Raw genomic sequence first — 14,894 nt, 5'->3', positions numbered from 1 at the left:
GAAACATAATTCGAGAATGATTGATATGAGAATTCAGCTTGAAGTACGGGACGTTGATAATTGGGACATACCTAGTGTAATGTAAGACTTGTTGGTTTGGGGATTTTGGGGGATTGTTTGATTTTGAAAGAAGAATACACACACACACACACACACACACACACACACACACACACACACACACACACACACACACACACACACACACACACACACACACACACACACACACACACACACACACACACACATGTTGTAGTTTGTTGTCGTTCCTACGTGGTACAAACAGAATGCCATGCTAGTGCATGCATGCAGCATTCTACAAAACGAATAGCAACTATGATGTTTTTAATATATAGCAAAATATCTGTGTTTTAAATTTAAACTACTTAATTTGTATTTGTATGTTAATTGTAAGTCGAACAAGTTACATCATAGCCATACGAATCGATGACATGTTGTATATGGGCGTTGCTGCATGGTCATGCTTGTTCTATAAGCAGCAAACAAATTTTCTATTGTAGTATTGTAGCATTGTAGCATGGCTTTCTAGATAAAAGCGTAACGACTTTAATATTGTTACAGAATCATGTTGTACGTCTAAGCTGCATAGATAGGGCACGCGGACTTTTTGCACTGTAGTACTTTTCATTAATTTATTAATAAATTCTGTAATTTATTATTTTAATATAAATTAATAATTATTAATAAATTTTTGTAATCTATTAGTAAATTCTGTAAATTTTTGCTTTTCAGTCTAGTTATAGATCTACTGAAATAAACTGCCTATCTGCATAATAATTGCACAACATTGTTGTGCCAAACTCAGCGGGATCGACTGTCTATATGCGCGGCACTTTCCATTTATGCTAAAGTTTGCCTCCCGAGCATGCTGAGACTGCCTACTGAACGTATGCCACTCTCAGTGACTATTAGTAGGGAACGCGAGGTACGCGCTTACGTACACACATGTCTCGTTGTATTTCGGTTTGTCCGAGGGCACTTGCCGTCGCCAGATGGGGGAGGCGATCAACCGCAGCTCTTAGTGTTACGGGAAGCCGTAACCAAAGCACCGCCTCTGAGGAGTCCCCGTCCCCGGTAGCAATCATCTGTGGGTGGGCCTACTCCAACAGAAATGCCTTGAAAAGGTATGCGGCTATTTATAGCGAACTGGGGATGCAGAGCGAGGTGATAACACTGAGCATTCCAGAACTGTGGTTCTACAATCTGTCCTCGAAAGCTGTGGAGAAGAAACTGGATGAATTCTGGACTTCGAATGCTCTTCAACGACCGGTCATTTTCCAGTTTTTCTCAGGAGCCTCGTCTGCTATTCTACCGGTTGTTGTAAACATGATGTCGAGAGGCTTTCCTTTGCAACTCAAGGGGATTGTGTTTGACAGTTGTCCGATTGAATTTCGTGCTCGATCAGGATTGGCTAGTGTCAGACTGGTACAGAGACAAGGAACTTTGAATCCTATAGTTGGCACTGTTGTGTCGGCCATTGGCCTCACTGTTAATGTATTGTTGGGGCCGGGGATCCGACAACGAATGGAGAAAGCATTGATGTCGGAATCGGTTCGTGTGCCGCAGCTCTTTCTCTATTCCAGTGGTGACTCGGTCGCTTCGAAGGATTATATCGAGCATTGGATGAAGGTACAGAAAGAGAGAGGAGTGACGGTGCAGTCACACTGTTGGCAAGATTCGGAGCATGTTCGTCATCTAGTCGACAATCCGGAAACTTACAAACAGTTAGTCACTAACTTTGTGAAGACACACATTTTATGAAAATTGGTGCTTTTGATTTGCCAGTGACTTGTTTTTGTGGATATTACAATAACGTGAATTCATGCATAATTTCCTGGAAGGAGTTATGATAACATTTTAACAACATGATACATAATATTTTGTCATTTGTTATTGTTATTACTAACTTGCAATGAATATTTCTTAATTCTAAATTTTAGGGTGTATTACCATCTTGTAATGTTGCTGTCGCTATAGTCACCATTGCAGGAGGCATCATTTATCACTGTCAGGTGACCTTGTCTAATTACTGATGGGAACACTGTAGTGCATTTGTGCATCCTGCAATGCCCACATACTGCATCATGAAGTAATTTTGTTAATTAATTCATTGAAGTCTACAATGTCATGTGTCTGCACGATCGATCACCGTATATGGTCATCGTGCAGGAAACGCATGACAGTGTAGGCAGGATTACTTGATTGATACATTGCACAATCGAGTTTCACTGCACGATCGATGCGCAGTAGTCGATATTTGCAAACTGTGCATTGATTGTGCACTTTCGGCATGCCATAAATTATGGTAGAATGCAATTCAACTAATATCGATCATGTATCACGTGAACTCACTACTTCCTTCAATTGAGTCACAATACAAAGTACAGGTTAGATCTATTGACAATAATTCACTTTCACACGGTAATGCATTGGTACAATGTATGTCTACTGAACGTCAACCTGTTTCTCAGGCTACAATTTGCACATTCGTACACATGATCAATATTGTCTTGCAATGAAGATACACACTGAAAACATTGAACAGTGACTCTTAATTCAATACATGCAGTTGTCGGTGGTTGGACAAATACGTTGTCTTTTCTTTGCAAGACCCTATGCAATTGATTGAATCTGCTATTGTTCCAACTGAAACAATAGTTCACACCCAAGTGTGGCTTAGATATGTATCAGCACATCTTCAAGATACAGCAGGTTAGCACCAAGTCAAAGAGGTCATGCATGCACTTGACCATATTCTCATGCTCAATATTAGCATGCCGACTTCTGAATTGAGAAGAGTACGATTGCATCATAGTAGTTCACAATTATGTAGCACACCATAAAAAGTTGCATATTTGCACTCTGCACAACACTGTATGTACTTACATAATATGTAAAGATAAATATACCTATATCTAATAAGCAACAAATGTAGACTGTCAGGTCGAGCCATTCAATTGATTACTGGTCACTTGATCATTGAACACATCCTAACGCAAAGTCTTGAACCAATTTTGTATATTCCTTTGGATATTTTCTGAAATGCTTATTGTGTTGAGAATCATCCCACACATGGGAGCTAACCGCCACACCTCGACTCAATTGGTAATTCTTCCATTTTTCAATGTGTGATGGTCGAACAACAGCATCGGCCTTGGAGTAGAGATACAGATGAGGAACTGATTGCACCAATGGAGAAGACAGAACGTCGTGCATTCTCCTCTCTGTGTTTTCTAGGTGATTATAGAGCCAGTCAATGGCAAACGTGACAGCAACCGGAGGACCGAGAAGCACAGGATTAACCCGAGCTGACTCAATTCGATCTCGAGCTCCAACCCATATCATATCACGACTGATACGTGTAGGACTACTGTCAAATACCAAACCCCTGAGACAGAGACCGGTCTGATGCTTTGACATTGCCTGGAGCAGACAGGGAAGAACAAATCCTGGAGCTGACGAAAAGAGATGCATGATAACATCTCTCGGTTGGTTATCTTCCTTTACAGCGACATTTCGCATTCTCCAGTTGACGCTTGAATACATCAGCAAGTGAGACCACAGAAGAGGTATGCTTCCCGGAAAGACATGAGCTTCCCAACCCAATTGTTGGTAAATCTTACTATATTTCTTCAACGGAGCTTCGCTGCAAGCAGCCCAGCCACACAGCAGGGCGAGCGGCTTCGGCTTCTCTTCGTCATGATCACTAGCCACGTGAGCGCGAGAAGTGACGCGCGAACTGGATGCAACACTGACGATGTCTGCACGTGCTTTTCCCCTAGTAAACATCTGCAGAGCTCTCATTGTTACCGGAGGGACTTTCATGTTGCTCTTTCACTAGGTAAAGCGTTTGAGTTACCAGCTGTTAAATACGCGCATGCAGTTGTCACGACCTGGACACGTGCAAGTAATGAGATAGGACCTTATACCACACAACATAGCAGGTACACGTGTACATCTACAACATGTTTGCCCCTCCTACTTTTCGTATTGTCCAAGTGTGACTGCTTGTACAATGTAGAGTCTGTCTAGATAATAGTACATTTGCTGCTTTTAGTATACACACACTAGCTATTGTAGTCTCGCGTAACCAGATCCTCCTTGCGGGAAAGAGTAGCCACCTGATCCACATCCGCCGGTAGCTAGCTATATATAGACCAGGTACCGCACCGCTACTATGTAAAATATATTTCTAGATGGTAGGTCCTAGCCACACTACTAGCGCTGTGTGCCATCCTAGCTATAGTGGATAGGCGCCCCAGAGCCGTAGACATAAAGATATAGGATGCCTCAGAAGCCATCTATCGGCAAGTAAAAAACCCCGATTTATTCTTTCGCATTTCACGTGCACTTTGGCAGCCAGCTAGCGAAATGAGTGACGAAACGATTCGCTCATGTACATGCATGTCCACACTCTTTGTAGTCTACACGTATCAGTCTGTCAACTGCTGCTATGCAATTTTACGCACTGCTTCCTGGCTAGCTGTACAGTACTGTACTCCTTCCTAGCTGTACTGCTTCCCACAACGACATATGTTGTTCCGGTCATTTGTTAGAGATGTGCGTGTCTACTGTACATGTGATATCTCTGGAAACTACCGTTTCACGGTTTGGGAGCCTAGGTAGCTGCCACTTCCATATGCTGCTTATAGTTGAGCGTAGTTGAACATATATAGAGCGCGGCCCACGGTTCCTCGGACACCATCATAATCTGGACGCGAGTTCTCAGTTATCCGTTTTTGAACGCAGTCCCTACCACATCATAAATGTAGGTATCCAAGTTGTAATTGAGCACACCAAAAGAGAGCATTGTACCTCTTCTCTGCTTAGAGTGAGATTGAAAACTGTGCGGAGCCTTGCATACCCCGTTCATCGGACAAACGCACCGTTCACCGGACAGTAGCGTCTCAATTGCACACACGCATCCTTCAGCCTAGTTACTTATATATCGCTAATCAACAACTCTTTACCTACAAATCGTGTTGTTACCCTGCATGTCAGCCAACATCTGTATAAGTTACAGTCGGTCAAACGCCCGTGGTAACGGCCCCAATCGTCGGACACCCATTTTCTTGCCTTCCTACCTTCTCAGCAACAGCTCGAGGTTTCAAATAACTGCAGTTGATTAAATTCAGTTATCTGAAACGCCGCAGAACGCAGAACACTTGCCTAGAGTGCTTGATGGCAATTCTGAGTCATTTCTCATACAACCACGCCCCCACTAAGACGTGTAAAAGATGTCGCTTGAACGAACTAGCCGTTCAACAAAGAAGACGACAACCGAAACCGATGAGAGGGCAGGATTGAAGTGCTAAAACGTTCTTTTACCCTTTGCAAAGCAAGTCGATCGCTGCTTAGCGCGCGTAGACAAGGACTGGACGTAATCTAATTCAACTTTACCTAGGAGAAGCAGGGGTGAAGGTTCTAGCTGCTCTGATAATAAACAAAGTTCCAGCATTCGGTACAGCTGGTTGTACCAACGATGACGTGCTGCACTTCGTGACGGTGCAAGGTCAGGCAAAGGTAGATATCAAACTGACATAGAAACACCTGCACACGTCCTATTCAGAGCCAAGTAACAATCTAGGGGCCTTGAAAGGAAAGCATGGGCTGTTCCTGTGCGAGTTGGGAGAATGTGCTCACCACAAATCTCGAACATGGATGATGTGATCGTCTGCTACATCAGGTGCATCAAGCCTGTGCAGTTGCGCTGCAAGACACTCAGGAGTTCAAATTCTTACGCTGGGAAGACTAGACAGTACCGGAGGGCTAGTAGATGCCAACAGAGTGAGCTTGTCAGCAGAGAAAATTCAGCAGTTTCCGCTAATAACCGTTGCTGAGTCAAACAAAGGTCAAACGAATTGGGGGCCGTATGATATTTCCTTCCAACTCTCTCTCATGACATTATTACCTGCAGACTGCTGCTGCAAAGAAAAAACGACTGTCCGACGAAAGGGGCGTTACCTCGACTCAATGAGCGTGCGCTATCTCTCCTGGAGAGTACACATACAGTAGCAAACGGAAACAGTGATAGTGTTGTTGTGTTAGCTAGTCACCTATAAACCTATCTCAGGTGCGAAGTTGCAGAATTGTCTCTGCGTTTTCATGGGGGAGGTCGTGTCTGGTGAACGATGGTGGTGTTCGATGAACGGGGTCGCAGAGAAGGATCATGTTTACCGTCCTAGCATAACCGTTTCAAGCCTTTGAAAGTCCCGCGTCTGCAATCACAGTCTTTACTAATCCCGAAATCCCTAATCCTTCTTACTGTGGGCTTTAACAAAGCTCAGTCTTACTTCGTTTACTTCTTGCACGGCTGTCCGATGATTGATGGTGTCCGATAACAGGGGCGTCGCTGAGACCCAAGTAGGAATCCGGACCGTTCGGGAATTCTCATACGGGTTGCCCATTTGGGAATCCTTAGCCCGTCTATGAATACCCGGTGAACAGAGTAGGAATTCAGACCATTCGCGAAGAGGCTAGCCCGTTTGCGAATGCCGTCAAAACCATGCAATGTCCAAATCTTTCCGACTGCATGATAACGATTTACATATTCGTCTTCGAGTCTTAATTAGACTCATCCCGTTAGTCTTTGAACATATTGGGAGATGGGGGTATTAAGAAGCAGAAAGGTATACCTGAATACTCTGGCGTCTAGAGCAAGGGGCTGTGAAGGGAATCGAAGAGAAGACATTCTGAATTTGTCTGATGAAGAAAACCTAGAGCTGTAATTGTGCAGAAAGCTAATGCTGGAGTGGTACATATACTAGGAAAATTGAAGAGGATAACAGGAGGTCGGGGAGATAGGGTTATGGGTAAAGAATTGGATGTTCAATGTAGTGTGCACTAATTATATACAGTTTAATTGTAGAACTAGTTTGTGGTAGTTAATTTGCGTTTGATGTATATGGCATATATAGGCGGTTTTCGTCTTTTTAAGTTTGAGACAGAGTCATTGCCACAAGAATTATTGTATATTTAGTGTTTGTAATTGTGCTCAAAATGTATTGAAATAAACGAAGACAAACAGACAGACAGACAGACAGACAGACAGACAGACAGACAGACAGAATTTATTCACAAGATTGAACCAAAACACCGTTTTCTGGATTGTGACAGCAGACCTGACATATATGTAGTGGATCCTGACTCCGGTAAAGAAGTGGAGTTAGACATCTCTTTGGCACATCCATGGGCACTTGACGCTCTTCCAAAGGCAGCCCTAGAAGATGGGACAGCAGCAACTCGAAGAGAAATGCTGAAATATGACAAATACGCCAAAAAGGCACGTCCTTGTGGAACTACACTAAATTTCATTCCTCTGGTGATGGAGTACTTTGGTCGGTGGAGGCAAGAGACCCAAGAATATCTCAACCTGCTCTCATCAACAGCAACATGGACAACTGAGTGCAGACAAAACGAGTTCAAGAACTACTGGAGGACGCGATTCTCAATTGCGATACAGCAGTGCAATGCAAGAGTGTTACTGCAAAAGATGAGCAGAGTCCTGTATAGTGGTGACTCAGTTGGTGTCATTAGTAACTCTGTTAGCTAATGTCAACTGTTTGTCTCTTACTCATACTTAGGGACCTCTTGGGTCCTAGTTCTCTTAGAACTTGCTGATTTTTAGCGTAGACTGTACTAATTCTTGTATAAGAAATATATGTATTGACAGATAGTCAGACAGACAGACAGACAGACAGACATTGTCACAAGAATTAGTGTGTGTATATTTTTAGTGATTGTAATTGTGCTTAAAATGTATTGAAATAAATGAAAACAGACAAAGACAGACAGACAAACAGACAGACAGACAGACAGACAGACAGACAGACAGACAGACAGACAGACAGACAGACAGACAGACAGACACAGAGACAGACAGACACAGAGACAGAAAGAACATCTAAATTACTAACATACAAACTACTACGAACATACACCTAAACTAGTAGACAATACACATCATTGTCATGACTCAATCATTGTTAGTTCTGTCTCTTTGTACACTCTCAATAGTGCCAAGTTGGTTGGTGGGTAATTTTGGCCGCACCCACCACACCCTTTGAAGATAAGCTAATGCAGTCCAGTTGATGACGAACTGTCATCACACTGGACAATTTGCTTCCCAGGAAAGTGCAAGTAGCACAGACAGTGAATGCTGACTGCCGTCTTCACCTCAGTTGATTTTGTTGTACGGCTAACTTGAGGAAAGCAAGTCTCCACGCTTCTGTCTAGCCAATGTCACCGCTTCCCTTAAAGATATCTTTCGGTCATTCTCCCAGCTAGACGTACTGAGATCCTCAATCTTGCCTGAAATCCCTCTAGATTGTCATCGTCATACAATCTCTCCAGAACTCCGTACTTTGACCTGTTTTGATGGGATATAAATAATCAATTTATGGAAGACAAGGGAGAAGCCACTGCTGTACCTCAGACAGTAGCTGATTCTCTTTGTTCCTCGGATTTGAACCACTACTGCATGATGACGTGGAAGATCCGTTGACATCCTGTCTTGTTGGGGAATTTTAACAGTGACATAGTCACCTACTGCACATGGTTTGTTTTTGGAATGCTTGTACATTTACTTCTCTTCTGATTTGATGTAATTATCTAATGCTCCTTTTTTGTACGTGTTGTCTACTTGTTCCTAACAAGCCACCTGTATTACAAAAAGACACACTTTGCTGCTGCTATCATTGAAAGGTGTATACAGACCATAAATGTATGTATGTACATATATGTATTACGTATATATGTTTCATACCTGTAGATCCTTCTGAAATCTCGATATGATCATTGCCATTGCCTAATTGATATATTCTGTCTGCTAGAACCAATACATTTGTAAGAGTAGGGTTAATTACTGGCATCATTAAATAGTTATTGTACACATAGAAACCTTGTCCATCTCCACAGAGCGTTCCTCACAAGAATAAAATGCCATCATCTAACATCATATACGTGTACAATAATTAGAAGAGCATTGGGTAACTGCATCATTTACCATCAGCCAATGAAAGAGTATCTACTACTGTCTCTATATCATCATTGTCATTGTCTGGAGGAGAGGCGATGGTATCATTGCCAAATTGACAAGTTCTGTCAGCTAGCAGCAATACATAGTAACAGTTAGGTTATCTAGTTTCTGCATGTCAACGTTTCAACATTCACACACACACACACACACACACACACACACACACACACACACACACACACACACACACACACACACACCTGTCCTGTCCTGTTAAAAAGCTACCGTAAAACGGTCACGCTTGCCTCCAAGAGGCAACAAGTCCGATGATGGAACATTGTGATTGCTAGAATTCTAACATCTGTGAACTGTCAAACCTCCTTTACTTCGGAACCATTTGAAACAATTTGAACATTGGATTGCACCCTGTTGTTCCCTTATTGGTTTCCTTCTTTCTTCCATACACTTGTGTCTCGCCTTATCACTTTGTCTTCTGAAGGTGCTGGAGCACACCTCACATATCACATCCCTGACTGTCACGTGCTGGAGCACGTGCCCCCATTCTCTCTCTCCAACGTTCCAAACCATCACGACACAATGTACTCCAGCCCGCTCTCGACCTCACAGCCTCATCATACCATTCCTCCTCTGATATTTCAATGTCTTTAGAGTTTCTTCTCATCATATCTCTCCATCTCTTCTTTGGACCACATCTGGGGTGGGGCTGGGGCACACACACACACACACACACACACACACACACACACACACACACACACACACACACACACACACACAGACACACACACAAATGACTTATACCTCTACAAACTCTGGCCATCTCCACATCATCTTCATCTCCTTCATCAGGGGAATCGTTGCCATATTCTAACACCAAGATGCAAGTAAACTAATTGAAAAAGTATTAGGGTAACTGCATCATTTTACCATCAGTCAATGTAGGAATATCTTTTAGAACCTTCAGCAAATCCTCTTCTTCAGGCTGAACATCTTTATTGCAACCTGGAAAAACACCATCTGTTGGGGCTGTCCAAAAACAACTTCATTTTAAGGCACCATATTGATTGCACTATGGTTTTGTGTGTTCATAGCATCTGTGTGTAAAACAAAATCTGTGATATGCAACGTCAGTAGCACAAGTACATTGCACTAAGGAAAGATATTTGTCCATCTCATTCCTGGGTACTCTGCTCGACGAACAGCAAGCATAGGCCTATGTTGTACAGTTCTATACATGGGCCTGTTCAACAAGACCTTGTGATTGAGGATGGCGTGGACGACCTGTCACAATTTTGCAATCTCCTGGCCATAATAAAACAACATTTCGAATGATCTGCAGCCATGAAATAAACAAAGAGCAAGAGCATTAGATGTTTGGCTTGTTGCAAGTTCTTTCCCGTTGTACAGATGTCATGCTGTAGCCTAATATATAAGTCAAAGACCAACAAATGGCATGCCGAAGCTGGTGTCGCTGCTTCGCAGCAACTTCAGAACCAAGCTGGATAAATGTTTTCTGGAATCAGACAGAGGTGCGTAATTGGTGTATATGCTCCGCCAAGACGAAATTTGTAGTTTCAGAGCAAAGCCAAATCCCATGGCCCAGCTGTCAGCCAGGTACCATTAACTCTTTCCTTACCAGTAAGCAGCCACAGATGAAAATGACAACGATGTTACAAACGTGACCGTCAGGTCTGTAACTCTAGAAGCGCGCCTGTTTGTTTGAGAACCCGAGGCCGAGTAGATACTTCGCCCAGGGTTTCCGTTGCCTTGAAAGTCTTTGATCGAGCCACGCGGCATGGCTCAGGAGCGCGAGCTCGACGGGCTGTACGTTCGCACTAAATCTGTTGACAACACACTGAAGCCGCTAATTCGTCATGTCAGTACTTCTACACCTTACCGAGCACTGTCTAGTGTCTAGCTGTCTGTCAATCATATGTAGGTCAATTTGTTAGTGAGTCACTCAGCCAAGCATAGAAATGCCGGTCACTCTAAGAGCTCGTCTCAATTGCTCTCCGACGTCGAAGAAGCGGCGAACCGTTTCGTTTCCGTCGGGAAATCGATCGCTGACGAATATGACGACGTGAGAGATGATATGCTGAAAGCGTGTGACGACGTCGAGTCATCAGGAGGCGTATTGTTGAGAACGTCCAGAAGCTATCTTGACGATCCGGGCAGCAATGATAAGAGAGATGTTATGACGGAGGTGGCTAAAGAGCTACTGACTGCTGTTACAAGGCTGCTCGTGATTGCAGATATAGTCGATGTTAACAACGTGAGGAGAGCAGCGAAACGGGTTAGTTGTACTGTATGATCGAATTGTCTGGTAAATGTGAGGAGGAGATGGTCAATTTTGACTAGAATTGTTAAGCGTTTATTGTATGGATGAAAGCTACATGTACAACTGCATGAATGGTGACCACTGTGGTCAAGTAGCCTAAACTCAGCAAGGGTGCAAGGCACACAGCAAAGTCATTGTCAGGACAAAATAAATAGTGCTCATTGTTACAGGACTTTGCGGGTGTGTGTCTTATTTTATCCATGTCTTCATGTGCCCTTGAGTCAAGGCTTCAGTGTGAACACACATCAAGTCTGTGTTTTTAGTAGAACACTTACCACCAGCAGGAGTTTGCAGCATCTGCAACCTATCTTAAATTTAACATTTAGCAGTAATCTGTTTGGGTTTATTGATAGATTCATTCTTGTCCTTGAAAGTAGTCAGGTAGACTTTAGAAAATATGCTCCACTGCTATTTGAGTTTTAAGATTACTAAGATATTTTATAGGGTCTGGCTTGTTCTGGAGTATATTGCTACTTTTCTTTTAATTAATTGTACTTTAACTGTAATGGTCCTTTATATCTCAAATGCATGTTTACTTAGTTGAGTGGTTATGAGGCCTTGCAACTCAGCTGCAAGTTTGTTCAGCAGGATCTTGTTATTGGATCTTTGATTCATACTGTAGGAGGTTTGGTGGTGTTTCTTTTGATATTTATGATCAGATGGTCTTGCAAACTATGGGATGGTTTTTGCGTACAAGTAGTTGTATTTAGTTTGGTTGCGTTTAAATGTAGCTTACTTGTTGTATTTACTTGTTAATGAACACCAAGTTATTATCAATGTTTCACTCATATCACAGGTAAACAGAATAGTGTGTGATCTACTTTACTGTCATAATGGGTATAGGTGAATGCTCTAGCAGATTGACTTATGAATGTACAGTAGCTGGAAGGTTTTTGTTAGATATCTTACTGTGTTGCCAGAATTAATTATTAATTAATTAATAAAACAAAAGTATATTAGAGCAAAGTATGGCATTTTTCAAATGGAATGCATACTGTTGAAAGTTAGTGTTGACAGACTAGCCATCTAATTTGTGTGTGTGCGTGTGTGTGCGTGTGTGTGTGTGTGTGTGTGTGTGTGTTTGTGTGTGTGTGTGTGTGTGTGTGTGTGTGTGTGTGTGTGTGGTGCGATAGCTCAGTTGGCTATAGTTATCTTATGGAGTGTATACATCTGGGACTTTGCAGGGTTGCAGGTTCAAGTCACAGTGATGGCGAGCTATGGCATAATTTCCTTGAGCAAGAAACTCACACACAATTGCCTCTCTCCACTCATTAGTATAAATGAGTACCTGATCATTGACTGTGGTGGCAAAGGCCCTCGACTGCAACAAAGTCCATCAGCACTGGGGTCCTGTTGGGACTTCAGGTGCCACACCACAGTTGGCCTCGCAGTCGGTGCTCCTGCGAGTACCTGGCTAGGCTCCAGGAGATTGCTTAGCACGGCCCATAGCTCTTGCATAGTGCAAGTGAACCCAGCCATCTGGCTGGGGCGTAACCGTAACGAACAGCAGCTCCTTATTCATTTGCCATTGTGTGTGTGTGTGTGTGTGTGTGTGTGTGTGTGTGTGTGTGTGTGTGTGTGTGTGTGTGTGTGTGTGTGTGTGTGTATGTGCTCACCTGGCTGCTACTTCATTTGATTTACAACATAGATTGGCTTTAAAGGTACAGGGTCACGGGAGCACATGCGTACTCCAACGCTTTGAAAAGGTGCACTTTTTCAAACACTCGGTATTTGCGAAGACATAGATGCTCTAATCTGCACAGAAGGCAAAGCTGACTGAAGTCTTTAATTAAAGCCTGAATTGGAACGATCAAGACATTGCAGTATGAGGTTTTGTTAGACCGTGTCTGGTAGCTAAATTTTAGGCTTTTAGATGTACGTGTAGTGCTCGGATTTTTTGTCTAAGATCTCAAACTGAGGTTGCTACACTGTAGTTTTGGTAAAAATTTGTCAAGCATTCTCGCACTTTGAGCAGATTGAGGTTCTTACATTATGCACGTGACCAGGAAAGTAGACACGACACGTTCCAGTACGTTGCATCTGCCTTAGTCACGTCTTATTTAGAGTACCAAGTGCACTCAGTTCACAGTGAGCACCAAGAATTTGTATTGTTTGAAGCTTACACTGCTGTCGTGAAAGCCAATCAATACCTAAATAGCCAGCTTTCCAGTAGTTTCGTCTATTGACCCTTGCACATGCGCAACATATGAACAGCATTTGAAGGCTTACTGGCAATCTTGCCAGGACACTTGAACATATGTTACATGCAATAGCTACGACACAAAAGCTACCTCACTTGAGATCGGATCAAGTGTGCATGTCCTACGGTGACCCTGCACCTTTAATTTTAGTCCTCTGGCTTTGCATTGCTGCTGTCAGTCCTGTTTCTATATTAACGTCATTTTGTATGTCACGTTTCACATACTGTTGTGTAATTAATAATTTATGTCAGGTTGAGAGTCGTCTCAGAGATATCAAACAGTCAACTAGCCAGGCAGATGTCATTACAACGTATCGAAGCTTGATGGATGACATCACAAATCTTTCAGTGCTTACTGCAAATAGGCAACAGGTGGGCAGATGCCATTGTTGGCTTTAAAATATGCTGACTTTGCTCTTGAATTCAGGACGTCAAAGATCAGAGACAAGCTGAGAAATTAGCTGCAGCTCGAGCTCAACTGAAAAATTACAGTCGGATGGTTCTCACATCATCTAGGGTAATTAAGACAATAGTTTTACTTTTTATAGGTTTGTTTTGCTAATTATTTACACAGTTGGTTGTATTCCTGCATGAGGCAGGCAGGTGGTGGTGTTGTACTTTATTTGACATGTATGACGAACTGTAGTGTGACAACACCCTAAGCAGGGAAAAATGTTAACTTGTTGTTGGTTTACAGGCTTACATTCGTTACCCTGAGGTTGCTTCAGCTAAAGCGAATCGTGATTTTGTGGTGGCTCAGCTTTGTGAAGCTCTTTCGACTATTTCTTCTACAGTGGCTGAGGAGAATGCCAGTAGGCCACATCCTAGGGAAAGGCCAGGAGGATTAGCTTCATCGATTGAGCAGTTTAAGGCAAGCAATTTAATTCAATGATTATTCTAGACTATGTGATATATTTGGTGTGCATTTAGAACATTGTGACTGGAGTCAAGGAAACATCAAAAGCAATGGCTGTAAAGGTATGTACATATATGCAGCACATGCACACGTAGTACTTACATACGTGATGGCATGTCACTGGTGCAACGATGACGCTGTCGTTATCGGGCTTAAAAAACACAACAGGAACGTGCACAAAGAGAGATTAGAGTGGGTAAGGAGTGTGGTGATCCAGACTCATTTTCTTGTTTTGAACGTACAAACAACTCTGGATCAAGTATTACATCGAGAGTACTTACTCTAATTTCATAAATGTTCGGCGATCTAAATTTTTGGCAAAATTAGGCTGCTGCTATTTTGGCGTACATTAATATTTGGCATAAGGTGGTTTTCAGAAACCTTCACATAGTAAATAAAGTACCAGACGCATATCATA

At 42.7% G+C, this 14,894-nt stretch overlaps 3 protein-coding genes and 2 long non-coding RNA genes across 5 annotated transcripts in view; 2 read left to right on the top strand and 3 right to left on the bottom strand.

The window, feature by feature from the left end:
- Positions 1 to 966: 966 nt before the first annotated feature.
- On the top strand, positions 967 to 1,910 carry LOC134189594 (transmembrane protein 53-A-like). Its single transcript, XM_062657916.1, has one exon. The coding sequence runs from the start codon at positions 970 to 972 to the stop codon at positions 1,783 to 1,785; it is 816 nt and encodes a 271-aa protein (XP_062513900.1). The 5' UTR covers positions 967 to 969; the 3' UTR covers positions 1,786 to 1,910.
- A 918-nt stretch (positions 1,911 to 2,828) lies between these two features.
- Positions 2,829 to 4,042, bottom strand: LOC134189237 (transmembrane protein 53-like). The gene has a single exon (XM_062657481.1). The coding sequence runs from the start codon at positions 3,847 to 3,849 to the stop codon at positions 3,001 to 3,003; it is 849 nt and encodes a 282-aa protein (XP_062513465.1). The 5' UTR covers positions 3,850 to 4,042; the 3' UTR covers positions 2,829 to 3,000.
- A 3,727-nt stretch (positions 4,043 to 7,769) lies between these two features.
- LOC134195109 (uncharacterized) lies at positions 7,770 to 8,972 on the bottom strand. Its single transcript, XR_009972322.1, has 4 exons — positions 8,924 to 8,972; positions 8,789 to 8,851; positions 8,454 to 8,683; positions 7,770 to 8,392 (listed from the first exon to the last, which is right to left on the bottom strand). It is a non-coding gene; the product is annotated as an uncharacterized LOC134195109 (long non-coding RNA).
- Positions 8,973 to 9,030: 58 nt separating this feature from the next.
- Positions 9,031 to 10,026, bottom strand: LOC134195118 (uncharacterized). Its single transcript, XR_009972324.1, has 3 exons — positions 9,950 to 10,026; positions 9,824 to 9,889; positions 9,031 to 9,130 (listed from the first exon to the last, which is right to left on the bottom strand). It is a non-coding gene; the product is annotated as an uncharacterized LOC134195118 (long non-coding RNA).
- Positions 10,027 to 10,762: 736 nt separating this feature from the next.
- The window catches only part of LOC134177721 (catenin alpha-like), a 24,952-nt gene continuing 20,820 nt past the window's right edge, over positions 10,763 to 14,894 (top strand). Inside the window, exons 1-6 of the mRNA XM_062644501.1 lie at positions 10,763 to 10,898; positions 10,962 to 11,315; positions 13,813 to 13,932; positions 13,988 to 14,077; positions 14,258 to 14,431; positions 14,491 to 14,538. Of these exons, the coding sequence (XP_062500485.1) occupies positions 10,818 to 10,898; positions 10,962 to 11,315; positions 13,813 to 13,932; positions 13,988 to 14,077; positions 14,258 to 14,431; positions 14,491 to 14,538 (867 nt within the window). The 5' untranslated portion in view covers positions 10,763 to 10,817. The remainder of the gene's footprint in view (positions 10,899 to 10,961; positions 11,316 to 13,812; positions 13,933 to 13,987; positions 14,078 to 14,257; positions 14,432 to 14,490; positions 14,539 to 14,894) is intronic.

The sequence above is a fragment of the Corticium candelabrum genome, chromosome 1 (genome assembly GCF_963422355.1).
Source record: "Corticium candelabrum chromosome 1, ooCorCand1.1, whole genome shotgun sequence".
Lineage (NCBI taxonomy): Eukaryota > Metazoa > Porifera > Homoscleromorpha > Homosclerophorida > Plakinidae > Corticium > Corticium candelabrum.
This window is presented reverse-complemented; position numbering and strand designations above follow the sequence as displayed.

Bases quoted from the DNA above. Each gene is read 5' to 3' on its own strand.
- LOC134189594 (XM_062657916.1), top strand. From the start codon at position 970: ATGTCTCGTTGTATTTCGGTTTGTCCGAGGGCACTTGCCGTCGCCAGA.
- LOC134189237 (XM_062657481.1), bottom strand. From the start codon at position 3,849: ATGAAAGTCCCTCCGGTAACAATGAGAGCTCTGCAGATGTTTACTAGG.